General features: G+C 44.5%; 2 protein-coding genes across 4 annotated transcripts in view; one reads left to right on the top strand and one right to left on the bottom strand.

Moving 5' to 3' along the window:
* The window catches only part of MEAK7 (MTOR associated protein, eak-7 homolog), a 24,542-nt gene extending 8,524 nt beyond the window's left edge, over positions 1-16,018 (top strand). For all 3 annotated transcript variants that reach the window (XM_032230539.1, XM_032230540.1, XM_032230541.1), the window contains 5 exons: positions 1,032-1,176; positions 4,852-5,295; positions 7,969-8,087; positions 9,693-9,872; positions 13,380-16,018. In XM_032230539.1, coding sequence (XP_032086430.1) covers positions 1,032-1,176; positions 4,852-5,295; positions 7,969-8,087; positions 9,693-9,872; positions 13,380-13,505 — 1,014 coding nt within the window. In that variant the 3' untranslated portion in view covers positions 13,506-16,018. The remainder of the gene's footprint in view (positions 1-1,031; positions 1,177-4,851; positions 5,296-7,968; positions 8,088-9,692; positions 9,873-13,379) is intronic.
* ATP2C2 (ATPase secretory pathway Ca2+ transporting 2) overlaps positions 13,787-27,370 on the bottom strand; it is a 46,793-nt gene continuing 33,209 nt past the window's right edge. The window contains exons 19-27 of the mRNA XM_032230542.1: positions 27,022-27,119; positions 26,870-26,920; positions 25,134-25,300; positions 24,329-24,397; positions 23,018-23,134; positions 20,583-20,730; positions 18,352-18,447; positions 15,265-15,406; positions 13,787-14,844 (exon numbers count right to left, since the gene is read on the bottom strand). Of these exons, the coding sequence (XP_032086433.1) occupies positions 14,726-14,844; positions 15,265-15,406; positions 18,352-18,447; positions 20,583-20,730; positions 23,018-23,134; positions 24,329-24,397; positions 25,134-25,300; positions 26,870-26,920; positions 27,022-27,119 (1,007 nt within the window). The 3' untranslated portion in view covers positions 13,787-14,725. The remainder of the gene's footprint in view (positions 14,845-15,264; positions 15,407-18,351; positions 18,448-20,582; positions 20,731-23,017; positions 23,135-24,328; positions 24,398-25,133; positions 25,301-26,869; positions 26,921-27,021; positions 27,120-27,370) is intronic.

The following is a 27,370-nucleotide window of genomic DNA, read 5'->3' as shown; positions in this document are numbered from 1 at the left end:
ACATTAAAATTTCACAACATTCATATAGCTTAGAATGGGGCTGGATGAATCAACAGCCCCAGGCCTGCCGGCACAGCCAGGTCTTAATCGCTTTGCGGAAGGCCGGAAGGGTAGTATAAGGGTCCGGATCTCCACGGGGAGATCGTTCCAAAGGGCCGGAGCAGCTACAGAGAAGGCCCTTCCCCGGGGAGTCGCCAGCCGACATTGACCGGCAGATGGAATCCGGAGGAGGCCTAGTCTGTGTGATCTTATAGGTCTCTGGGAGGTAAATGGCAGGAGGCGGTCTCTCAGATCCAAGAAAGAAAAACCTCAACTCCATTGGAATAGAGAGAAAGGTACTTTTACGAGATATGGATTGAAAGCAGCGAAGAGGAAAGCAAGATCTGAGCCAAAAAGGAGCGAACAAGTACATATCAAATGAATGTTGAATGTTTGAATGTTTATTTCATTTGTATGCCGCCCTTTTCCCCCGAAGGGGGACTCAGGGCGGCTCACAACTCAAACCAGGGAAGGGGGATACAGACAAATTAACGACAACACAAAACAATACATAATTTAAAAGCGCAACAATCATACCATTCGAGATAGGGGCAACGGTTCTTTAGCCCCAGGCCTGTCGGAACAGCCAGGTTTTGAGGGCTTTGCGGAAGGCCTGGAGGGTGGTGAGGGTGCGAATCTCCACGGGGAGTTCATTCCAGAGGGTCGGAGCAGCCACAGAGAAGGCTCTCCTCCGAGTAGTCGCCAGTCGACACTGGCCGGCGGATGGAATTAGGAGGAGGCCTAATCTGTGGGATCTAATTGGTCTGGTGGAGGTAATTGAAAGGAAGAAAGGTCAGACATCAATACCGGGGCAATGCCAGGTCATCAGCTAGTATAATATATAAGGTAAAAATATTGCATTAAGGTCAAAACATAATAAAGCCTCCAAAATCTCTTTCGAGAAGCCCTTTTCGGTCCCTGCGAGAGGACTTGTTTCTTGAAGTGAAATCACCCAAAGACCATTAATAAATCCTTATTCCACCTCCTTGAAGTTTGCAGGGGATCTGATCAGCTCCGTGATTCAGGTGCTCAGCTACAGGAAGCTGCTGAAAGGGTGGAATCCGAAGAAGCTGGATAATTCGGTCGCTAGGATCAAAGCCTTGGCTACTCAGCTGACCTCTGAACTGAAGTCGGCAGGTGAGCTGCCAGCGCTCGGGTTTAGTGGCTACAGTGGGACATAAAACAAAGACTACTATGGGAAGACTCGAAAGAGCCGGTATCAAACATTTCGCACAATTTTCTGACTTAACACCCCTCATACAGGTAGTCCTCGGCTTAATGCCTCTTTGGTTATGATGGATTCCCACCCAGTGGTGAAATTCAGTTTTTTTTTACTACCGGTTTCGTAGGCGTGGCTTGTTGGGCATGGCAGGGGAAGGATACTGCAAAATCTCCATTCCTTCCCCACTCCAGGGGAAGGATACTGCAAAATCTCCATTCCCTTCCCACTCCAGGGGAAGGATACTGTAAAATCCCCATTCCCTTCCCACTCCAGGCGAAGGATACTGTAAAATCCCCATTCCCTTCCCACTCCAGGGGAAGGATACTGTAAAATCCCCATTCCCTTCCCACTCCAGGGGAAGGATACTGTAAAATCCCCATTCTCTTCCCACTCCAGGGGAAGGATACTGCAAAATCCCCATTCTTTTCCCACTCTAGGGGAAGGATACTGCAAAATCCCCATTCCCTTCCCACTCCAGGGGAAGGATACTGCAAAATCCCCATTCCCTTCCCACTCCAGGGGAAGGATACTGCAAAATTCCCATTCCCTCCCCACTCCAGGGGGAAGGATACTGCAAAATCTCCATTCCCTCCCCACTCCAGGGGGAAGGATACTGCAAAATCCCCATTCTTTTCCCACTCTAGGGGAAGGATACTGCAAAATCCCCATTCCCTTCCCACTCCAGGGGAAGGATACTGCAAAATCCCCATTCCCTTCCCACTCCAGGGGGAAGGATACTGCAAAATCCCCATTCCCTCCCCACTCCAGGGGGAAGGATACTGCAAAATCCCCATTCTTTTCCCACTCTAGGGGAAGGATACTGCAAAATCCCCATTCCCTTCCCACTCCAGGGGAAGGATACTGCAAAATCCCCATTCCCTCCCCACTCCAGGGGGAAGGATACTGCAAAATCTCCATTCCCTCCCCACTCCAGGGGGAAGGATACTGCAAAATCCCCATTCCCTTCCCACTCCAGGGGAAGGATACTGCAAAATCTCCATTCCATCCCCACTCCAGGGGGAAGGATACTGCAAAATCTCCCTTCCCTTCCCACTCCAGGGGAAGGATACTGCAAAATCCCCATTCCCTCCCCACTCCAGGGGGAAGGATACTGCAAAATTCCCATTCCCTCCCCACTCCAGGGGGAAGGATACTGCAAAATCTCCATTCCCTCCCCACTCCAGGGGGAAGGATACTGCAAAATCCCCATTCCCTTCCCACTCCAGGGGAAGGATACTGCAAGGATACCGGTTCTCCAAACTACTCAAAATTTCTGCTACCAGTTCTCCACAACCTATCAGAACCTGCTGGATTTCACCCCTGCTCCCATCTAAAAGTACTTATATAACCCAGTTCTGGTGGCAGCACACCCATCCACTCCTGCGGTTTTTAGGAAATTTTTCGTCATTGTTAAGTCCTTTGGACTTGTTTCTGGCAAAAAATAATCCATATGAATGAATAACTGATGTGTTCACTTTAGGACCGCAGCGTTCATTTTACGAGCCCCACAAAAAGAAAAAGTGTAAAATTGGGTTAATCATGGGGGGGGAGGGGGGGAGGCTCAATTTATAGTCATCATGATGAAAATTCCGGGCTCTGTTCCACAGAGAGAATAGAATAGCAGAGCTGGAAGAAACCTTGGAGGTCTTCTAGTCTAGTGCCTAGGCAGGAAACCTTACACCACATCAGACAAATGGTTATCCAACATCTTCTTAAAGACTTCCAGTGTTGGAGCATTCACAACTTCTAGAGGCGGTTGTTCCACTGATTAATTCTTCTAACCCTAACCCTAACCCCTGAGATATTGGAACTCTGCTATCCTGTCTCCCCTAGTCCTTCTTTTCATTAAACTAGACATACCCATTTTTTGGAGGCTTTAGAATAGAATAACAAAGTTGGAAGGGACCTTGGAGGCCTTCTAGTCCAACCCCCTGCCTAGGCAGGAAACCCTACACTACTTCAGATGTTGGTTATCCAACATCTTCTTAAAATCCTCCAGTGTTGGAGCATTCACAACTTCTGGAGGCAAGTTGTTCCACTGATTAATTCTTCTAACTGCCAGGAAATTTCTCCTTAGTTCTAAGTTGCTTCTCTCCTTGATTAGTTTCCACCCATTGCTTCTTGTTCTACGCTCAGGTGCCTTGGAGAATAGTTTGACTCCCTTTTCTTTGTGGCAGCCCCTGAGTTCCATTATGGCCATCCTTGGCATCCTTCAGTCTCAAAAGACTATGGCATCGTGCTCTGAGAAGAGGTCCTAAAGCAGCTGTCAGGCCCGCAATTATATTTAACCACAAACTTTAAGGATCGTCTTGCCTTGGACTCTGATTTAATTCTACATGATACTTGGAACGCTGACAGCAGCATCTGGTGTGGCTAAAAATTTGAGCGTGGCAATCCCTTCCACACTGAGGGCAGATGCATAAATTGAGGATTATCCGTAGAATCCCCTCTGATACAGGGAGATGTTATATTAAGAGTTCGGGGGATTCTGGGAGTTGAAGTCCACCGTGACCCGTCAAAACCGCGCTCGACTAAACCGCACCCGATTAAACCGCGTCGCTGACATCATCAACAGGGCGACAACAGCCAGCACGGAGAAAAAAGGGCGCTTTAAATAGCGCTTTGAAAGCAAGCCGATTCAACTTAAGATAAGGGTTAGGGTTAGGGTTAGCTTTAGGGTTAGCTTTAGGGTTAGGTTAAGGCTTAGGGTTAGGTTTAGGGTTAGGTTAAGGGTTAGGGTTAGGTTTAGGGTTAGGTTAAGGGTTAGGGTTAGGCTTAAGGTTAGGTTAAGGGTTAGGATTAGGGTTAGGTTTAGGTTTAGGTTTAGGGTTAGGTTAAGGGTTAGGGTTAGGGTTAGCTTTAGGGTTAGCTTTAGGGTTAGGTTAAGGCTTAGGGTTAGGTTTAGGGTTAGGTTAAGGGTTAGGGTTAGGTTTAGGGTTAGGTTAAGGGTTAGGGTTAGGCTTAAGGTTAGGTTAAGGGTTAGGATTAGGGTTAGGTTTAGGTTTAGGTTTAGGGTTAGGTTAAGGGTTAGGGTTAGGGTTAGGGTTAGGGTTAGGTTTGGGGTTAGGTTTAGGGTTAGGTTAAGGGTTAGGGTTAGGTTAAGGGTTAGGGTTAGGTTTAAGGTTAGGTTAAGGGTTAGGGTTAGGATTAGGGTTAGGTTAAGGGTTAGGGTTAGGTTAAGGGTTAGGGTTAGGTTTAAGGTTAGGTTAAGGGTTAGGGTTAGGTTTAAGGTTAGGTTAAGGGTTAGGTTAAGGGTTAGGGTTAGGATTAGGGTTAGGTTAAGGGTTAGGGTTAGGTTTAAGGTTAGGTTAAGGGTTAGGATTAGGTTTAGGGTTAGGTTTAGGGTTAGGTTTAGGTTTAGGGGTTAATTTTAGGTTTAGGGTTTACAGCGTGCTTCTGTCTCCGTGCTGTTGTCGCCCTGTTGATGATGTCAGCGACGCGGTTCAGTCGGGCGCGGTTTAGTCGAGCGCGGTTTTGTGGTGGAACCGAAGTCCACCCCTCTTATATGGAGAAAGCTTGGTATGTGTAGTATATGGGTTTTTGCCAAATTCTGATTCGGACCTGGCCAATTCATCTCTCTCTCGCTGCAGAGGGGAAGAAGATGGAGGGAGACTCCGTCCTGGATGCCACCTGTGACCGAAACAGCCTGGAGGATTGGCTTTTCCGCGTCCCCCAGATCTCCACCTTCCTCAAGGTGGTCCTCCAGCGGGGCCTGCTCCTCCTGCAGCCCCTCTCCGACGAAGGGGACGAGACCCTCCGCCTGCTGCCGGCGTGCCGGGGCCTCCAAGCGACCGCTGCCTTCGTCAGCCTCCTCGACCTCCCTTCCATCACCTACCTCAATTCCCACCTGCCTTCCGAGCTGCGGGATAAGTGGCAGCTGGTCTTCGCCTCCGGGATTCACGGCGAGAGCTTTTCCCAGCTGTGCGGCCATATTGTCAGCCAAGGGCCCTGCCTCCTGGTCCTGAAGGACACCGATGGCCACGTCTTCGGCGGGTTTTCCTCCTGCTCCTGGGAGGTGAAGCCTCAGTTCCAAGGTGAGGTCTTTGGAATTCAAGGTTTGCAGAATTGTCCATGCATTGGACTATAGAAAGACTACCTAGAATCAACAGTCTGTATTTCACGGTAACACTGGATGATGGCTTCATAAATTTAAGATAAAATATATTTGAGTAACTTTTAAAAACATACGCCAAAAATAGTAGGTGTATCTAATTTTTTGCAGGATGCCCATTATTTCTTGCTGAAGTGCTAGATCTAAACCACGTATTGTTTTAGATTCTTCCCCCCCCCCCCCAGTAAATGTGTTTTTATTTTCCATTTTCATTTCGTACAGTCACATATATACTGTGCATAACCGGGGCCATATAGCAATAAACACAGCCGTTCCTCTTGTCAACAATACCCCCCAAAATAGAAACCCAATGTACCTCTTCGACCCTCCATACACCCTTTCTTTCGCCCCCCCTCCAACTTCCCTTCTTCCCTCCATCATTCCCCTCTACCCTACTTCCCCTCCCCCTCTACCACTCCTCTCTCCTCCCAGTACACTCCCTCCCTTCCTTCTCACCCTCCCTCCCGTCCTCTCTCCCACCCTCTCTACCCCTCTTTCTTCTATCCCTCTACTCTTCCCTTGGGTGTATTTCTACTATCTATTAATATATTCAGCTTGTCCTATTTTTACAGTGAAATTAAAGAGCAACAGTATACTGTATTGTTTTAGATTCTTGATCATTGATTTGAGAGAACTTTTCCTATTCCCTTTGCTCCTTTCATAATAAGTAATAAATATACACATAGGAAACAGTTGGAGCAAATGCCAGATAACCTAATTACTGCTTACTTTAAGATTGGGTTATAGTAAAGCTTTTTTGAAAAAGAAAAGCAAACAGCTGTCTTTGCATATTTTTGGGGGTTTGATGTATCCCTTTTTGTGAATTGAGCACTTTTTATTGCCAATGAAGAAAATGTAAACTCTCCAATCTAGTGAAAGTATTTATGAAGAAATCAGATTGCATCCTACCTATATTTTTGTTGAAAGTCAAAACTGATCTGATGGAATACAGCTGCAAGTATTTCAAACCTAGGTGTCTTTAAATGCTTGTAATCTTATAGTTTCAACCTCTGGGCCTCTAAAGGCTATTGTCATTTGTATGCTTTAATAAGGACTGTCCAGTAACTTGCCTTCTCCTCTGTTTAAAAGCATTGTGAAACATTTTACTCTTGAAGACATGTTCGGAAAGTGGAAAAAAAATAGATGAACAATCAAGTTATTGGATCTCTAAAGATTATGCACATCCCCTTTTACTTCCTATTAAAAGTAACATTTAATTGTAAAAAAAAAAGTTGCAGAGAAAGAGAAGGAGAGGAGGGAGGAAGAGAGAGAAAGAGAAGGAGAGAGGGTAGGAAGGAGAAGAAAGGGGGTAGGAGTAGGGGAGAAGTAAGGGAAGGAAGAAGGGGAAGGAGAGGAGGAAGGAAGGAAGTAGAGAAGGAAGGGAGGAAGAAAAGAAAGAGAAAATAAGGTGGTGTTACGACAGGCGCTAGGGGTGGTAAACAAAGCAATCCAAACTATACCTTATAACCTTTTAAATGGAATAACAAAAGTATAAGAATGGCAAAGAAAAAGAATAACTATGTGAATGTATACCTATAATTGTATGTAAGAGAATAAATGACAGTAAGAATATAAAGCACAATAGAGGTAAATAATATTTGGTCATAAGTAGCTAAGTATAAATAAATAAAGAAATGTATATAAAAATGGATAACGAATAAGGAGACCATGAATGCAAGATAGAAATGTATAGAAGGGAAAACACGAACTGCAAAGAAACCGATTCGGAACTGCTGTATGATGTACGATGGAACTTCTTGTTCCTATGTTGTTTTAAGTCATGTGTCTGTTTCTGTTGATGTGTTTATGTGTTTAAAATAAAAATTTATTAAGAAAAAAAGAAAGTTGCAAACCAGGGACTGCAAACCTTTCTGGCACCGAGTGCCGAAAAGGAAGCATGCACGCTCCTTTGGGATGTGACCTGGAAAAGGAGCTGCCCAGGGAGCATGTGAGCATCGGAAAATGGACTTCTGGTTTCCAGCGGGCGCATTTGCACCGGACTTATGGTTACTGGCACACATGTACCATGTACTAGCCAGCAGGCATGCTCACACTGGGAAACAGAAGACCAGCTTTCCCAGTTCCCAGCACTGCGGCATGCAGGAAAGTCAGCTGATTGTCACGCACACATGCGCGCCAGAAACCCGGAAGAGGAACGGGCGATGCCGCGCGTGCCAGGCGACATGGCTCCCTGTGCCACTTTGGGCACGCGTGTCATAGGTTCTCCATCACGGTTATAAAGAATTGTTCCGGATATTCCATGCATTAATTTAGCAGATTTTAAGTACGCTGGTTGCAATGCACCGTTTGGGCTCTTCGGAGGTCACAAACAGACAATCAGATAACCACAAAATGTGAGTTTTAGCGGTAGATAATAAGTAGAGACACCCGTGCCTACACAAAGTGTGACAGCTGATGCTATCCACCAGGTGGCAGCCTTCTCTCAGAAGAAACTTCCAACAGCTAGCTCTCCCCTCAAAATAGGAAATGAATGAGGACTAGCCACTTCACTTTTTCCCGTTAGGCTCTGCCAGGTCGAATGTTTTCTGTTTTCCTCTCTCTGGTCCGCAACTCGTTATTCATTTGTTGCTTACAGGAAACAACACCTGCTTTTTGTTCTCCGTTTCTCCCTCGCTGGCGGTCTTCACCTGCAGTGGCTACAATAACCACTACATGTACCTCAATCACGGGCAGCAGACTATGCCGAACGGACTTGTGAGTAACAAAGAGTGGGACATTTGAGTTTACTTTGGCTCCAAGGCTTTAACCACGATGGCTTGTACGCATGCTTTGAAAATGGGTCAAAACAGGGGTCTCCAACGTGGTAGCTTTACGACTTGTGGATTTTAACTCCCAGAATTCCTCAGCCAGGAAACAGACTTCAATTCCCAGAATTCCTCAGCCAGGAAATAGACTTCAACTCCCAGAATTCCTCAGCCAGAAGATGGAGTTCAGCTCCCAGAATTCCTCACTCAGCATGTGCATTTCAACTCCCAGAATTCCTCAGCCAGTACCAGGACTTCAACTCCCAGAATTCCTCAGCCAGGAAATAGACTTCAACTCTTCCCCCCCCCCCCCAGCCCTGCTGAAGCCTGCAGAGTATTCCAGGGGCCAGGGAAGACAAAACTTTTTTTTTCTTATTTACCTCTTCGAAATCTGGGTGCGTCTTATAGTCCGAAAAATATGGTAATAGCTGCAGTGATTCACTTAACACAGTGTTTCTCAACCTTGGCAACTTGAAGATGTCTGGACTTCAAGTCCCAGAATTCCCTGGCTGGGGAATTCGCTGGCTGGCTGGGGAATTCTGGGACTTGAAGTCCAGACTTCTTCAAGTTGCCAAGGTTGAGAAACACTGACTTAACAGCTGTGGCAAGAAAGGTAAAGTGAGACAACTCCTTTTTTAAAAAAAAATATTTTTATTTTCAAAACAAACATACAAATCCTCCTTCTTTACATATTGTAGAAAGTGTATCAGTTGGTTACAAAAGGCTTTTGTGCATCTCTTCCGGCGTCATCAAATATAATTCATATTAATTCTAATATCTTAACTCGGATATTTATTATATTACCATCATCATACCTCCACTTTTATTTGACTATGATTATTTAAACGTCCTTCATCATAAAATGTACCAAGATTTAATACATAACCACCTACTGGCATTTCATTTACTTATTTATAAAATCCTCCATTAACATTAAATCCTCATATCCTATTCTAGCTAAACATGCATAAAATTTTCTAATCCTCCTTTCCAAATCTCTTTTTACCACTTACATCCAATTCCCTTATATTACACCCATACATGTATATAATTTATTATCATTATCACTTTCTTTATTTAACTATATCCTATATCATAACATTTCCCCCCCCCCCAATAATTAAAATTTAGCTGTGTCTTATTTTGTTCTTTTTTTGTGTTGTTATTATTAATAACCTTTATATATAGTCCAAAAGGATTTCTGGCCTTCCCTTCACGGGCAACATTCAATATTCATATCCAATTATTACTTATCATAACATTACACATTGTATACATTACTATCATTATCAATGTTTGTTTAACTATACCTATTGTCACTAAATTTAACTAAGTTTAGCTAGTTTTAAATTATATTCTTCCATCCTTAAGACAACCGTGCTTAACTATCTCACTTAGCAACAGAGATTTTGGGCCCAACTGTGGTCGTAAAGGGCTACCTGTAATTGGCCTTCCAGGTGTGTCTGTCGGTGGGAGGTTCATTCTTGCATTCTTTAATTTTCCCTTACACCAATACAGACATGATGACGTGCCCGCATTTTCTCCTTCCTTCCAGGGCATGGGAGGTCAACACGAATACTTCGGCCTCTGGGTGGACAGTAACTTTGGCCAAGGCCACAGCAGAGCCAAGCCTCGGTGCACCACCTACAACAGCCCTCAGCTGTCGGCCAAGGAGAACTTCCTGCTGGATTCCATGGAGGTGTGGGCCGTGGGAGACACCTTGGAAGCCAAAAATGTAAGTCTTGCCACTCCGAGCAAAGCCACCTTAGCGGGGGTGATGCAAACTTCCCGTTTGGCCAGGAGGCGCCTGCTCCCTGGTAGGGCATGAAATTCATGAGGTCAAAGTTGGTTTAGGCTTCTCGTTTGCACCTGGGGAGAAGCCTAAGAACTTCTCCTGTAGCAGAAGATGGGAAAAGTCCCCAAGATTGGGTTGCATGGAAGTTAACCATAACATGACCAAGATAGGAAGAGAAGGAGGGGAAACAGGGTCTTTAGGGCCCAGTGGTATCCTTGGTGTCTCTGAGTGTCCCGTATGAGGATGAACAGGGGGAAGAATGATTGACAGGGAATGAAGGAAGCGGGGTTCAGAAAGACCTCCTTAAGCTTGTCTGTTCTGACCGAGGCTTCCCACGAGAACGAAGCAAACTCCTGGTCCCGACAAAAAGAACTTTTATTAATTTCCAGTGAATTCTGCTCATTCACATCCAGCAAAGTCTTTCGAGGGAGGATTTACGGTCACAGACTTTATCTGGCTTGGAGAGCTGCCAGGCTGATATCTGCAGAACTTGGCAAGGAGTCTTGGAGAGTCACGAACCAATGAAGCGAACTAATGGTCTCCTGCAAACTCCACTCCCCTTTCACTTCTCTTTTATCTCCTCTGGGAGGGGCCATTCACTGTCCACCTGTGGCCTTACTCCCAAGTCGACCCCTGTTCTTTAGCTCTTCCCTTCGTCTGGCAACTCTGCGCATGCGCACACTGGGAACAGGCTCCAGCTGTTCTTCTGCCCCATTGATGTCTGAAGGCAGCTGATAACTGTCAGACAGCCCTGGCCCCCTCTCTGCCTCCGACACAGAGCCCTCATCAGAGCCTTCCCCAGACTCCAGGACTGGCGCATCTTCCTCCCCAGCCTCCTCACTGTCTGAATCTGCTGTCACAACAATGTCTGACTTCAACCCAGGCCTGTTTTTGATGGGATTGTAGTTGCCATGAGGATGCAAGCTGCGATTGGCTTTTTTTCCAGGATGAAAGCAACTCTTGAACAGGGAAACAATTTTCTGTCCTGGGTTAGGGATCAACATTTTGGCCAACAACAAGGGGAATGTATTCCCCTTGTTCTACTTCCCCCATCAGAATGGACTTAATCCTGGTTGCTTCCAATGTACCTATAAACCAGGTCCAACCCTGTTTAGAAGCCCCCTAAATGAGCACCACATGCATAAACTAGATTAAATGGTGGTTGGTGATTGAACGTATTGGGTTTAATCTAGCCCTTGGCTCATGGGGTGAGTCAACCCATCAGCTTCAATCATTCCCATGGGTGACTTGCTTGGACCGTGGCCCTTTGAGGCTTTTTGTTAACCTGGGCTTAGTAAAGGTGAAGGTTCCCCTCGCACATATGTGCTAGTCGTTCCCGACTCTAGGGGGCGGTGCTCATCTCCGTTTCAAAGCCGAAGAGCCAGCGCTGTCCGAAGACGTCTCCGTGGTCATGTGGCCGCCATGACTAAACGGCGAAGGCTCACGGAACGCTGTTCCCTTCCCACCAAAGGTGGTTCCTATTTTTCTACTTGCATTTTTTACGAGCTTTCGAACTGCTAGGTTGGCAGAAGCTGGGACAAGTCACGGGAGCTCACTCCGTTACGCAGCGCTTAGGGATCCGAACCGCCGACCTTTCCGATCGACAAGCTCTTAGCCCCTGAGCCACCGCGTCCCTTTGTATGCTAAGGCTTAGTATGTTGTGCATATTCAGCCCCTTCTCATCCACTCCTAGCAAGGCCAAAATAGGTTAACACAGGACATCGACTCTCAAAGTCTCAGGTATTTGAGATCTTAACGTAAGCGGGAGGCTTTGTATATCTTGACCTGTGACTTAAGCAGCTGCGTTTTCTCTTCCTTTTGAACAATTTGCGGCCCTATTTGGACCGGGAAGCACTTCAGACGGTCACTCATGCCCTCGTCATCTCAGGACTGGATTACTGTAACGCGTTCTACTTGGGGCTGCCCCTGAAGGTTCCACCACAAATCCACGAAGCCTTTATCCGCGGAGACATAAGTGCGAAGACTAATTCGCGCCATTCTAAGCACTAAGGAAAAACGCGACCCTACTGCGATGACATAATCGCGGAGGGCAAATTCGCGCATTCCCAAGCACTCAGTACCCTAAACCTAACCCTAAACCTAACCCTAAACCTAAACCTAACCCTAAACCTAACGCTAAACCTAACCCTAAACCTAACCCTAAACCTAACCCTAAAACAAACTCCTAAATCTAATACTAACCCTTACCTTAATTGAAGTCGGCTTTCTGCCGCGGCGCCGTTTTAAAGCGCCCTTCTGTTGCCGCGCTGTTGTCGCGGCGGTGATGACGCGTGGTGATGACGTCGCGGCTTTAGCGCTGCGATTTTATCACCGCGATTTTGACGAGCGCGGTTTTGTCGTGCCACGTCTCCTGAAAAGTGTTCGGAGACTGCAACTAGTCCAGAATGCAGCCGCGCGAGCGATACTGGGTGTGCCAAGGTACACCCACATCACACCTATCCTCCGCGAGCTGCACTGGCTGCCCATTGGTCTCCGAACATGATTCGAGGTGCTGGTTATTACCTTTAAAGCCCTACATGGCCTAGGACCTGGGTATCTGTGAGACCATCTTCTGCCACATACCTCCCTTAGACCAATAAGATCACACAGGATGGGCCTTCTCCGGGTGCCTTCAGCGGGACAATGCCTGCTGGCGACGCCTAGGAGTAGGGCCTTCTCTGTTGCCGCTCCGGCCCTATGGAACGAGCTGCCCCCAGAGACCCGGGCCCTCCCCACTCTCACGGCCTTCCGCAAAGCCATTAAAACCTGGCTTTTCCGGCAGGCCTTCTGATTGAGTGTTTGTTTCGTTCTTTTTAACTTTGTGTGTCCTATTGTTTTTAAGTTCTTTTAATTTCTTTTTATTCTGTAAGCCGCCCGGAGTCCTTCGGGATTGGGCGGCATAGAAACCTAATAAATTCATTCATTCATTCATTCAATTTCAGGGGAGTGGGGGGAGGGAGACAACCCAGTGCTCTTTGATTCCTTCCTTCCCCCGTGTCGCCCCCGGCTCCAGGAGGCTTAAAACTGACAGCAATTTGCTTTCTCTGGCAGTGCCTGTCATCTGATCTAACCTGTTTCGTTGATCAGGTCAAACCAGAACCTTTCCCTGTTTGCCAAGCACTAAGGAAGGGGAAGGAATCCACCCAAATCTTTTTTTTAACCTCTTTCGCTGATCAGGTCAAAGCAGAACCTTTCCCTGTTTGCCAAGCACTAAGGAAGGGGAAGGAATCCACCCAAATCTTTTTTTTAACCTCTTTCGCTGATCAGGTCAAAGCAGAACCTTTCCCTGTTTGCCAAGCGCTAAGGAAGGGGAAGGAATCCACCCAAATCTTTTTTTTTTTTAGCTCAGGTTTCAGGAACTAAGAAAGTCGGTCAGAGCTGGTTGCAGCCCTGTTTTCGGCTGTGGTGGTTGTTTTGTTATGTTATCTTTTCTGGCTTTGGCTTTAGGGAAGAGGCCAAAAGAGCATCTTAGATACCGATCCAGAGGCCCAAGCCTTGCTGGAGATGATGGGGAAAAGCCGGCAGAGTGACGGGTTTCGCAAACCACCCGATGATGACGGAGAAGACAACTGAGATCTCACCTCGGAATCTTTTTTTCCTCCCCAAGTCTGACCGGGATCTTGCTGGAACGCCCCCCCCCCCCCCGAGCTTTCTATTTTCCACACGTCGGTATCCGTTGTCCAATCTCTTTAAGCGCGGTGAGATTCGGTAAAATAACAATTGGTGTCTTTGCAAACTTTGGATGTCTTTATCTGCAGGGGTAGTTTTTTTTCTCCTCCTCTCCCCAGGGATTGGAGCGTGTATTTCTTCTAAATTCAGGACCTTCTTTTTCTTCTTTTCACATTTATTTTGGGTGCAAAACTTCCAGTATTCCTTGGAGAGACCCCAGTTCACTCGCAGGGGTTCTCAAAACCCAAATGTCTTCCATGCAGATCGATTTGTATTTTGCTGGGGGGAAATTTAAGTGCTCCATAAAAAACATAATTTGGGTGTGTGTGTGTGTCTGTTGAGGTGCCATATCCAGAAATCAGGATTTCATATCTGAATTAATCATACCACTATAAACAATTGAATCAGGTTCAGGCCAAGTTTTTAAGAGACTGGACAGATGTTGGCTGTGAATTTCCAGCTTCGTGGAGTAGCAGACTGTAAATGTGTGAATCCAGCCACTGTTTATTTTTTTTAAAAACCTAATTGAACACCAAGATTGCAATACCCCGTTGACCCAACCCCAGGAGAAACCAAGGCAGACTTTATGAACAAGTGTCTTTTATTACATCTTAAATAAATAAAAGCAGGGAATCCTTCATTTTGGGGACCTGTTTTGAAGGGGGACACAATTGTCAGATGGCATCCAGGCATCATTTTAACTTTGCAGGAGCAGATGGCCGGTGATGGGATCAGCTTGTGATTAAGAGTTGGGGAACCTTCTGAGATTAGAAGAGACCCAGATGACTCCCAAGGGCTTTGCAGAATCTGACATCCCCTTTGAACCCAATTGGGGTGGGGGTGGGGGCAAGGTTCCAGCCGTGCCAGTTTAGCCAGTTATCGTAATCATTCACGACCCGATGAGCTTAATTCCACTTTGTTGTGAAGTTACATTGTGCAGAACTTTTCAGGTCTGGAAATACGGGTCTTCTGCCCTCACCTTTACAGACTGAGAAACTAGGGAAGGGGCCTCTTCGGAACGTCTTCCCCAATCCCGAGGGCTATGCGGTCTCTTATTTGGCCCTTCCTCTGCACCCCCGTGGTCTTTGCCCTCACGCCGTCGACACAAGGCGCGTCCCTATTCGTCAGACCATTTCCAGCGGTCGCTGCTCCTCCTTTGACCCGCAGCAATATTTCTCGCACACTTTGACCAGTTCCGAGAGGATGAAGACCGAAGACGCCAGGGCGGTGAGGAACAACAGGTCTATCGAGAGAAGGGAACAGATGGGTTACTAATACGGACAGCAGAACACCAAGGCGGGCATCAGTTGGCAACCGACAATCCATTCAACTTCCACTGAAGCCGCATTTTGGAGGGCTGCTCTCTTAACGATTAACGGGAGCCATAAGGACGCTGGCACGAAAATAAAGAGGAGGGTAATGTGTCCCCTGAACCTCGTAATTTTCACCTTTTCGAAGGTTGCCATTTAGATTTGTTGAAAAGAAAAAGACATGCAATCTTGGAAACGAACTTCTCTCTTCCCTTCCCGACGCTTAGAAGCTGGATTTCACAGAGCGCGTCATTAGGCGTCCCAACAAATCTCTTTAATCGCCAGGAGTTTAAAAAGCTTTTATTTGGAAAGATTGAAATCCTCCTTCGAAAAAGGGTAGCCCCGGGACTTACCCAACGCTCGTAAACTCTCTGTCTGGAAGATCTTTTGCAGGGGAGGGATGTATATAACAGCCATTTGACCCAAAATAGATCCTAACACCGAATATAGGAACATGCGGTTTCGGAAAAGGCCGATTTCCAGAATCAGTTTCGTCTGGAGGAGGAAAAGGAAGATCAGATCATTCAATAAGACATTTGGTCTTTTTCTCTTTTTCTTTTCTTCTATGAGCCCAGCCTGTTTTATTTTTTTCTTCAAAATAGTTTTTTTTTTAGCAAATCAGATGATTAATAAAATCAGGTATTCGATAGCAGATCAATGCAACATCAATGCAGATATTTTTAAACCCAGGGTGCTTTTGTTAACTATTGTTGGCATCAATAAGGAAGTCCAAGGAGTGGATTTTGAGTGAATTTAGTATTTCTCCTGCAAGTGCCAATTCGTTGTTTTGCAATTAGAAGGGGAAAACACCCTTCTGATATCTTAAATGCACAGACATATTTAATGTGCATAGCCTGGATCATATATCCTTACAAACCAGCATCTGCTTGGTTTACTTTGTAATATGAAGTCAAGCGTGCTTGTTTAACCACGGTTTGCGGCTTAGTACAATATACAGGGCTGCAGTAAATTATGGTTTACTTAGCAATCGAGGTAAAGCAAACCGTGGCTTACTGTGATGCATAAAATTATGGTGGTCTTTTAACATTTACTTTTTTTTACGGAGACAAAATAAAACCGGCAGTCCTCTGTTCAAATTCTTTCAAAGATGCAGTGACTCTTTGTTGAGGGTAGCAAGGTATGAAATCTCTCTCTGCTCCTGCTAAATTGTTCTTGCTTTGATTTTAAAGCATTCCCCCACCTTCAGTACCTTGTCTTGAATGTTCCCTGTCCCGTTTGACTGGTGCTTTGCTACAGATTAACCCCAAGAGTTTTATTTCATGTCCCGAAAATCTTATACCTCAAATGACTAAAACAGGAGACCATTGGGCTTATTAAAAGAAGCAGCACGAGGGAAGTCTCTCTGTCTGTTTATCTATCTATCATTTACCTACCTACCTACCTACCTACCTATCTATATCATCTATCTATCTATCTATCTATCTATCTATCTATCTATCTATCTATCTATCTATCTATCTATCAATCATCTACCTACCTACCTACTTACCTACCTATGTGCCTATCTTTCTATGTATATCATCTTATCTATCTCTAAAGCTATCTATCTATCTATCTATCTATCTATCTATCTCTATCTATCTATCTATCTATCTATCTATCTATCTATCTATCTATCTATCTACCTACCTACCTACCTACCTACCTACCTACCTATCATCTATATCATTATCATCTATCTATCATCTATCATCTATTATCTATCTATTATCTACCCACCTACCTACCTATCTATTTATATCCTCTATCTATCTATCTATCTATCTATCTATCTATCTATCTATCTATCTATCTATCTATCTATCATCTACCTACCTACCTACTTACCTACCTATGTGCCTATCTTCTCTCTCTCTCTCTCTCTCTCTCTCTCCCTCCCTCCCTCCCTCCCTCCCTACCTATCTATCATCTATATCATTATCATCTATCTATCTATCTATCATCTATTATCTAATATCTATCTACCTACCTACCTACCTATCTTTCTATGTATATCATCTCTCTCTCTCTCTCTCTCTTTATCTATCTATCATCTATCTATCTATCATCTATCTATCTATCTATCTATCTATCTATCTATCTATCTATCTATCTATCTATCTATCTATCTAATCTATCTTGCCATAATAGCATTCCTAGCAAAAACAATTCTAGAAGTTGTTGGAGATTGAGAGGCGAATTAAATGAAAAATGGAATTCTTACATTAAAGCTGGTTATTGTGCTTGCACAAATATGTATTTTGATGCAATAACAATTGTTCAATGTAAGCTTCTATGTATGTGTATCTACACGCATGCACACTTGTGCACATATACATCCACACACACACACCCTATTTTAAGTTCAGTAAGAAAGGAAAGGAAGCAATTGACTGTTGTTTTCCCGGGTCTGGATTGTGGGAGGACTCGACACAACAGTGAGGGAATTACTCAGTGGGAGTATGGAGTAGCGTCCTCTCTGGATTGAATACTTTGCACACAGACTATTGCCAAAGTATTTCAGTTTGGACAGGGTTTTCGTAATAGCCTTAGCACTTAGTCTTATATTCTACTTCACAGTGCTTTACAGGCCTCTCTAAGTCAGCCTCTTGCCCCCAACAATCTGGGTCTTCATTTTGCCAACCTAGGAAGGATGGAAGGCTGAGTCAACCTTGAGCTGGTCAGAATCGAACTGCTGGCAGTTGGCATTCGGCAGAACTGGCCTGCAATTCTGCATTCTAACCACCGTGCCACCATTTCTCTTCATAGACTACAGGGGGATAGCAGTGCTGCAAGTTGCAATAGCAATAGCACTTAGACTTATATACTGCTTCACAGTGCTTCTGCAGCCCTCTCTAAGCAGTTTATAGAGTTAGCCTCTTGCTCCCAACAATCTCGGTCCTCATTTTACCCACCTCGGAAGGACGGAAGGCTGAGTCAACCTTGAGCCAGTCAGGATCGAACTCCCGGCAATCGGCGCTCAGCAGAACTGCCCTGCAATTCTGCATTCTAACCCCTGCACCCCCAGGGCTGAGCTAAGGGGAGGAGCGATTTAAGGGTGCAGTGCAGCTCCGCCCAGCTCCTCTTCCCCGAGGAGAACAGAAATCAAGCTGGCTCTTGTTCAAATGTTGTGCACGCTTAAGAGCCGAGTTGGCGCAGTGGTTAGGGTGCAGCACTGCAGGCCACTTCAGCTGGCTGTTATCTGCAGTTCGGCGGTTCTAATCTCACCGGCTCAGGGTTGACTCAGCCTTCCATCCTTCCGAGGTGGGTGAAATGAGGACCCAGACTGTTGTTGGGGGCGATATGCTGACTCTGTAAACCGCTTAGAGAGGGCTGAAAGCCCTATGAAGCGGTATATAAGTCTAACTGCTATTGCTATTCTAGTTTTGCAAAGCCCTTCCTTTCTCACTGGATTCTGCCGAATTAGCTTCCCCTCTCACCTGAGAACGACAGGTCAGGGCGTTGAAGAGGTCAAAGAAAACAAAACAAGTGAAAGTCATTGTTGTCGTCCGGGGCGTTACGCCACTTTCCGGAATCTGGAAAGGCAAGGTGGTAAAATGTGTCTTTGTGAAAGAGGAGGAGGAGGAGGAGGAGAAACCACATCAATGCCCTCCCGCCTCACAATGAACCTTTTGTTGGTCAAGTCACAATCGCCTTGAAAAAACGGGGTTGCCCTTCCTTCGAAGGAAAGCTTTGGCAGGAAGGCAGCACATAAATATCACTGGCATAAATCCCTACCTGCTGACAGGTAAAAGCTGCTAGAAGATTGATCAAAGCCTAATGCAAAAACAGTGCGCCGAATTTTGCCACTCCTGCAATTTCCTCCTGCAAAAAGTCAACGGTGCTTTTTTTTTTTTTTCTAAAGGCAACTGGACTTAATTTTTTTTTTCCCTCCTGAAGACATTTCGCTTCGCATCCAAGAAGCATCTTCAGTTCTGACTGAACGGTGGCGAATGGCGTGGCACGACAAAACCGCGCTCCACTAAAGCGCGCCCGATTAAACCGCGTCGCTGACGTCATCAGCAGGGCGACAACAGCGACCGCGGAGAAAAAAGGGCGCTTTAAATAGCGCTTTGAAAGCAAGCCGATTCAAGTTAAGGTAAGGGTTAGGATTAGGTTTAGGTTTAGGGTTAGGTTAAGGGTTAGGGTTAGGGTTAAGTTTAGGGTTAGGTTAAGGGTTAAGTTTAGGGTTAGGTTAAGGGTTAGGGTTAGGTTTAGGATTAGGTTAAGGGTTAGGTTAAGGGTTAGGTTTAGGGTTAGGTTAAGGGTTAGGTTTAGGGTTAGGTTAAGGGTTAAGTTTAGGGTTAGGTTAAGGGTTAGGTTTAGGGTTAGGTTTAGGGTTAGGTTAAGGGTTAGGGTTAGGTTTAGGATTAGGTTAAGGGTTAGGGTTAGGGTTAAGTTTAGGGTTAGGTTAAGGGTTAGGTTTAGGGTTAGGTTTAGGGTTAGGTTTAGGGTTAGGTTAAGGGTTAGGTTTAGGGTTAGGTTTAGGGTTAGGTTTAGGGTTAGGTTTAGGGTTAGGTTTAGGGTTAGGTTTAGGGTTAGGTTTAGGGTTAGGTTTAGGGTTAGGTTAAGGGTTAGGTTTAGGGTTAGGTTTAGGGTTAGGTTTAGGGTTAGGTTAAGGGTTAGGTTTAGGATTAGGTTAAGGGTTAGGGTTAGGGTTAAGTTTAGGGTTAGGTTAAGGGTTAGGTTTAGGGTTAGGTTTAGGGTTAGGTTAAGGGTTAGGGTTAGGTTTAGGATTAGGTTTAGGGGGGGTTAGGTTTAGGTTTAGGGGTTAATTTTAGCTTTAGCGTTTACAGCGTGCTTTTTTCGTCGCGCTGTGATTACGTCAGCTACACGGTTTCGTCGAGCGCGCTTTAGTCAAACGCGGTTTTGTGGTGGAACCGGCGAATGGAAGGGTTTCTATTCCTTGCAGTGATCTGGTCTTTCTGAGAGTCACTAAGGTTTTGTCTGCGCTCCCAGGGTCCACCTGAAGACGGATTCAAATGGATGCAGAGCCTATTTGGAATTGCTGAAACCTCTTCAAGAAAATCCCAAAGGTGCTTTTTCCGAGGGCAACTTGGATTTTGATTGAAGACGTTTCACCTCTTGTCCAAGAGGCTTCTTCAGTTCTGAAGAAGCTTGGATGAGAACCTTTCGCTTCCCATCCATTCTCAGTCATCCAGATCAGGGTTGTCCCAAAAGTGGATTTTGCAAAGGCAACTGGACTTTCTTGGATTCTGCTTGAAGGCATTTGCTTCTCATCCATGAAGCTTCTTCCGTTCTGAAGAAGCTTCAGGGATGAGAAGAGAAATGCCTTCAAGAGAATGAAAAATCCAAGAAAATCCAGTTGCCTTTGCAAAATCCACTTTTGGGATAACCCTGATCTGGATGACTGAGAATCTCAGACTCCTGCAAAAAAAATTACTTCTCTTTATCGAGAAAGGCTACTGAAAAAGAAATTGTGTGTCTTCAAAAAGAAGACAACCATCCTTTGGTCTGAAGTTTCAAATTCAACCAATTTGAACATCCTCATCCTGAATGCAAATCCAGAAGGCTCATTCTCTGAGTTTGGGTGAGTTAAAGGAGGGGGGGGGGGAATCACATTAACTAAATGTGGCTAACGTACAGGAACGGTGTCCCAAAAGAGTAATGGAACCAGAGATGGTCTTGGGATGGTCATCTATGATCTCACCTCCTTCCAAAAGACGTAGATGGTCCCCATGATGATAACGGTTGCCGAAAGGATAATTTTTAGAACCAGGGACTTGCTGAGGATTGTATCTGTGGGGTTCCTTGGTGGCTTTTTGATAGCATCTTTGTCTACCGGCTCAACACCCAAACTGGTGAAGAAGAAGTAGAAGAAGTAGTAGTAGTAGTAGTAGTAGTAGAAGAAGAAGTAGAAGAAGTGGAAAAAGAATTAGAAGAAGTAGAATTAGAAGAAGTAGTAGTAGTAGAAGAAGTAGAAGTAGTAGTAGAAGAAGAAGTAGAAGAAGAAGTAGAATTAGAAGAAGTAGAAGTAGTAGAAGAAGTATAAGTAGTAGTAGAAGTAGAAGAAGTAGAAAAAGAAGTAGAATTAGAAGAAGTGGAAGTAGTAGTAGTAGTAGTAGAAGTAGTAGTAGTAGAAGAAGTAGAAAAAGAAGTAGAAGTAGAAAAAGTAGAATTAGAAGTAGTAGTAGTAGAAGAAGTAGAATTAGAAGAAGTAGAAGTAGTAGTAGTAGAAGAAGAAGTAGAAGTAGTAGTAGAAGAAGAAGTAGAAGTAGAAGAAGTAGAAAAAGAAGTAGAAGAAGAAGTAGAATTAGAAGAAGTGGAAGTAGTAGAAGAAGTATAAGTAGTAGTAGAAGTAGAAGAAGTAGAAAAAGAAGTAGAATTAGAAGAAGTGGAAGTAGTAGTAGTAGAAGTAGTAGTAGTAGAAGAAGTAGAAAAAGAAGTAGAAGTAGAAAAAGTAGAATTAGAAGTAGTAGTAGTAGAAGTAGAAGAAGTAGAATTAGAAGAAGTAGAAGTAGTAGTAGTAGAAGAAGAAGAAGTAGAAGTAGTAGTAGAAGAAGAAGTAGAAGTAGAAGAAGTAGAAAAAGAAGTAGAAGAAGAAGTAGAATTAGAAGAAGTGGAAGTAGTAGTAGTAGAAGAAGTAGAAAAAAGTAGTAGAAGAAGCAGAATTAGAAGTAGTAGTAGAAGAAGAAGTAGAAGAAGTAGAAGTAGTAGTATTAGTAATAGTAGTAGTAGTAGAAGAAGAAGAAGAAGGAGAAGAAGAAGAAGAAGAAGAAGAAGAAGAAGAAGAAGAAGAAGAAGAAGAAGAAGAGCAGCATTATTTTTCAAACACAGACTAACTGGTTATTTATATTTACTATGGAAATTGCCAAGGATAGATTTTGAATCCCTAAGGCAGTGGCTCCAACCTTGGCAACTTTTAAGACTTGTGGATTTCAACTCCCAAGGAACTCTTGGACTTGAAGTCCACAAATCTTACAGTTGCCAAGGTTGAAGACCTCCTGCTCTAAGACATGCTGGACTGCACCGGACCAAATATGGACAGTGCGAAAGTTGGACAGTAAGTAGGGATCCTGAAATGCCAGTTATGAAGAAAATAAGTTGTATCATCTTAATCACGAGGTCCTTGGTGGTCTCTCACCTTGGTGGTTTTCTTGCAGAGGTTTCATTACCGAAGTAGGTAATTTCATCAGTTCTAGCGCAGTCGTAGCCCTGATGATGTTACCTAGTTGGGTCACGAAATGTCTGCAAGAAAATCACCAGGCTTAGAGAGCATCAAGGACCCCACAGTTCAATTCTCAATACAGATATATTTTTTGTCCGGGGTCATCTGAATCCTTAGGGGGAAAAAAGAGAAAGGGATGAAGTGAGATATTTGATAATAGTTTTGTAAACACTCATTTCAAAAGAACTGATGTTTGTGCAAATACTGAGCACACATATTTGTCTTTGTTATATTTGTAGCAGAGGAAAGGATGGGCATCCGCCAGCTTTTTCTCACAATCACTTTTAGTATCCAACTTCCAAGGATTTTCAACTTCTATTTTAATTGTGTATTTTAAATCTTCATGGAAGAAGCGGAAAGGAATCGGATCCGGATTTCCGTGACCCGTCAAAACGCGCTCGACTAAGCCGCACCTGATTAAACCGCGTCGCTGATGTCATCAACAAGGCGACAACAGCCAGCGCGGAGAAAGAAGGGCGCTTTAAATAGCGCTTTGAAAGCAAGCCGATTCAACTTAAGGTAAGGGTTAGGTTTAGGGTTAGGTTTAGGGTTAGGTTAAGGGTTAGGTTAAGGGTTAGGTTTAGGGTTAGGTTTAGGGTTAGGTTAAGGGTTAGGGTTAGGTTAAGGGTTAGGATTAGGTTAAGGGTTAGGTTAAGGGTTAGGTTTAGGGTTAGGTTTAGGGTTAGATTAAGGGTTAGGTTTAGGGTTAGGTTTAGGATTAGGTTTAGGGAGGTAAGGTTTAGGGGTTAATTTTAGGTTTAGCGTTTACAGCGTGCTTCTGTCTCCGTGCTGTTGTCGCCCTGTTGATGACGTCAGCTACGCGGTTTCGTCGAGCGCGGTTTAGTCGAACACGGATTTGTGGTGGAACCCCAGATTTCAGGATGGGAAGGTCCTAATGTTCACACCGGGGTCCTCACCTTTGAGCTGGAGGGCCATCCATGATGATATTTATCCATAAGATCTGCATGGCGTTGAGTGGATTTGGCAAATTGAATATGGTGGACAGAGTTATTAAACTTAGAGCAGAGATGCTCCTGAAAGGAGGAAAAGCAGGAGAAAAAAAATTAACCAACATTTGAAAAACAGCTTTGATTCCACTCTTGGGATCCAGTCATGCAGGGGTGAAATGCTACTGGTTCGGGGCAGTTCACCCGAACTAGTAGTAAAAAAATGCTACCATTTGCCCAAACCGGTAGTAAAAAAATGCTACCATTCGCCCTAACTGGTAGTAAAAAATGTTACCGTTCACCCCAATGGGTAGTAAAAAATGCTACTGTTCACCCCAATCGGTAATAAAAAATGCTACCATTTGCCCCAACTGGTAGTAAAAAAATGCTACCATTTGCCCCAACCGGTAGTTAAAACTGCTACATTCGCCCCAATCAGTAGTAAAAAATGCTATCGCTCGCCCCAAACGGTAGTAAAAAAATGCTACAGTTCGCCCCAACCGGTAGTAAAAAAATGCTACGATTTACGCCAACCAGTAGTAAAAAAATGCTGCCATTCGCCCTAACCGGTAGTAAAAAAATGCTACCATTCGCCCCAACCGGTGGTAAAAAAATGCTACCGTTCGCCCCAACTGGTAGTAAAAAAATGCTACGGCTCGCCCCAAACAGTAGTAAAAAATGCTACCATTTGCTACCGTTCGCCCCAACCGGTAGTAAAAAAATGCTACCATTTGCCCCAACCGGTGGTAAAAAAATGCTACTGTTCGCCCCAACCGGTAGTAAAAAATGCTACGGCTCGCCCCAAACAGTAGTAAAAAATGCTACCATTTGCTACCGTTCGCTCCAACCGGTAGTAAAAAAATGCTACCATTCGCCCCAACCAGTAGTAAAAAAACGCTACCATTCGCCCCAACCGGTAGTAAAAAATGCTACCATTTGCTCCAACGGGTAGTAAAAAATGCTACCATTCGCCCCCACCGGTAGTAATGATCAACTGTGCGAAAATCAGCTGTGCTGTGCAATTGTGGGAACTTTTCTTTTACTTTTTTAGCATTTTTGTTTTTACTACGGATCAGCTGTGCAACAATCAGCTGTGCCTGAGTGCCTGTGAGATTCCTGCTTGTTGCAGAGGCCATTTGGTGTGAAGTCCAGCTGCTCTTTTGCACTGTCTGTGAGTCAGTTGTGCAGCCGTGCCCTCCTGGTCACATGACCACCAAGCCACGCCCACTGAATCGGTAGGGGAGATTTTTTAGAATTTTGCCACTGCAGTTCGTGACTTACGTGCTGAGTTGAAATCGAACAAAGTTCTTAATGTTGTAAAATATGCCCTTCCCTTCCTCGATGGCGTGTCTGTTGGGAAGAAAACACAACTTCCGTACTCGGGATCTGCATAGTTTAAGCTCGGACAGAACATCATCCATTATTATTATTATTATTATTATTATTATACAATTGTATCACAGTGGCCAGTTGTTTCGCCAGATTTGGCATTGGTTACTAGTCGGGCCCCACCCAGGGGCCCAGGACGTCGTAACGTATTTTCGTAATATGCGTGCAGATCCAAGCAGTGCGGCTTTTTGCATTTGACTGATGGTGGTTTTGTCAATTTTTAACTGTTTTAAATGTAATTCCAGTGCTTTTGGAATAGCACCCAGTGTGCCAATTACCACTGGAATTACCACTGCTGGTTTGTGCCATAGTCGTTGAATTTCGATTTTGCAATTTTTTCACTGTGAAGTGGTATATGTCTAAGTGCTATTGCTATAGTCCTTCCTTCCTTCCTTCCTTCCTTCCTTCCTTCCTTCCTTCCTTCCTTCCTTCCTTCCTTCCTTCCTTCCTTCCTTCCTATAGCTCTGCCCACTGCCAGCAGTTCGAGCCTGACTGGCTCAAGGTTGACTCAGCCTTCTGTCCTTCCGAGGTGAGTCAAATGAGGACCCAGATTGTTGCGGGGGCAAGAGACTCTGTAAACTCCTTAGAGAGGACAGTGAAAGCACTATGAAGTGGTATATAAGTGCTATTGTTATCGAAGGATTTAAGAAAGTGTGTGTGTGTGTCGGAGAAAATCATTCCGGCACGAACTACTTACATGATGGATGAGAAATTGTCATCCACAAGAATCATGTTTGCAGCCTCCTTGCTGACATCCGTGCCTGCCCGTCCCATTGCGATCCCGATATCGGCAGATTTCAAAGCCACGGCATCGTTCACTCCATCCCCTGTCATTCCCACGATGGCCCCAGCCTTTTGCAAAGCCTACGGAAGTCACAGATGAGTTTAAACCTCAGCGTTCACCCGCTTGGGATTTTTTAGGTAGATAGAAGCTTTGACTTTGGGGGGTGGTGGTGAAGCTGATTTAAATTGCAGGCAGTTTATTTGACTTAACGACCACAATTGGAAGCAGGACGTCTGCCAAGCAATGGAGTCATTAAGGAATTCACTCCCAATTTTCATGAAGAGCCGAGGTGGCGCAGTGGTTAAATGCAGCACTGCAGGCTACTTCAGCTGACTGCAGTTCTGCAGTTCGGCTGTTCAAATCTCACCGGCTCAGGGTTGACTCAGCCTTCCATCCTTCCGAGGTGGGTCAAATGAGGACCCGGATTGTTGTTGGGGGCGATATGCTGACTCTGTAAACCGCTTAGAGAGGGCTGGAAGCCCTATGAAGCGGTATATAAGTCTAACTGCTATTGCTATTGCTATTCCTGCTGTGCTCATTAAACGAATCACATTAAGTCATGAAGTGAATCCGGCTACGGCTCCCGCCCCAATTGATTTCGTTTGGCAAGAGCCCCAGGGTGATCATATGACCCCAGGACACTCCCAATAGTTGTAAGTGAGAAGATCGGTCATAAATCATTTTTTTTCAGTCCCGTCGTAACGTTTGAACGGTTGTTAAACAGTGGTCATAAGTCAAGGACATTCAACATCGAGAAAAGAGCTAAATGTTCAGAGTAGGGATCTTAGGTTATTGATGCTGAAACTTACACAGATGTTAAGTGGGCTGTTAGACACCGTAAGCATTAATTCTTCCAATTAAAAAAAAGTTAAAGATTTGTGATCTATTGAAATCTCTTCATCAGAGATTACTTTTCCCATAAACCCACGGATAAATGTTTGCGCAAAGATAATTGCTAGACTCAAATCAAACCATGTTCATATTGATGCTTTAATCCCACATTAGCCAAATGGGTGTTTATATCCAGGTCTATTTAAATGATTATCTGATCATGATTGTCCTAAACTGGAACAAGGTGATTGTGGATTAGCTGTTGGGAGGTTTTTTTGAGCTAATTAACTGCTCGTTTTTAACTCACAAGTCTCAAATCAACAACAAATAAAAGTTACTTGCACCTTGGTGCAGCCAACGGGCAAAGAAAACAGTAATAATTCGATCAAGGCCACAGTGTATTTTTATTAACAAGTTCAGTCTATTTTTTTCCTGCAGTTTGTTGTTAATTCGCTACTTAAGGAAGCAGAGGAGAGATGGAAATTTCCTTTGCTGAACTAAAGGGCAACAGTCTGGTTTTGTCACTGCTGAACGATGCAGCCTTAAATTTAGTCAGTGATACAAAAAAAAAGTACATCCTACTTTGGAATTATTTCTTTCTTCACTATCGGAATAGCTCGGCAGAAGACGGTCCCTTCCTCCTGATTTGTCAGCATAGCAAGCAATAGATCATTATTCCCAGAATGAGATGCAAGAAAAATGAAGAATCTTAATTTTACAGTCAGCAGTTAATTCATACCTTAAGGGGGAGATCACCAAGAAGCAGAATCATTGCAAGGAGGAGAAAAAAATATGGCACTTTATAGTCTAAAGGGTACCTTTATTATTTTAACTTTGTGTTTGGGGCTTGTTCGGAAGAAGATGGAAACCTGGAAGAGAAGGGGAAGAAGAGATGTGCGTGAGACCGTGGCTTTGGCTGTGAAGAGTCGCCCAACACCATATTCTCACGACTCCCTCAAGCCACCATTACATTTTTGACTCTTGAAGACAGCGTCAAGTCATCAATGTTTTCCAGTTCTTCCCCAGACATAGCGTTCATTTTCCCATTGCAAAGACCAATATTCTTCCCTGCAATGAAAGAAATGCATTAAGCACATAATGGTAGATTTAACTTATATAAACCATGAGTTCATAGAAGAAGAAATGGCTCATGATGATTCAAAAGGGGGCATTTTTTTTTTTAGTGTTTCACTTCAAAATTGGACCCCCTCTGAGACCTTTCGTGATGGGGGGGGGGCCTTCTGGACACCTCTTGCCTTTTTCTTGGTCTGTGATTCTCTGACTGCGTGAAAGAACCAATACATGATCTCAAGGAAGCC

Source organism: Thamnophis elegans, chromosome 14, assembly GCF_009769535.1.
Source record: "Thamnophis elegans isolate rThaEle1 chromosome 14, rThaEle1.pri, whole genome shotgun sequence".
In the NCBI taxonomy this organism is placed as follows: Eukaryota; Metazoa; Chordata; class Lepidosauria; order Squamata; family Colubridae; genus Thamnophis; species Thamnophis elegans.
The sequence above is the reverse complement of the archived record's forward strand: the minus strand, read 5'-3'. Positions and strand labels throughout refer to the sequence as shown.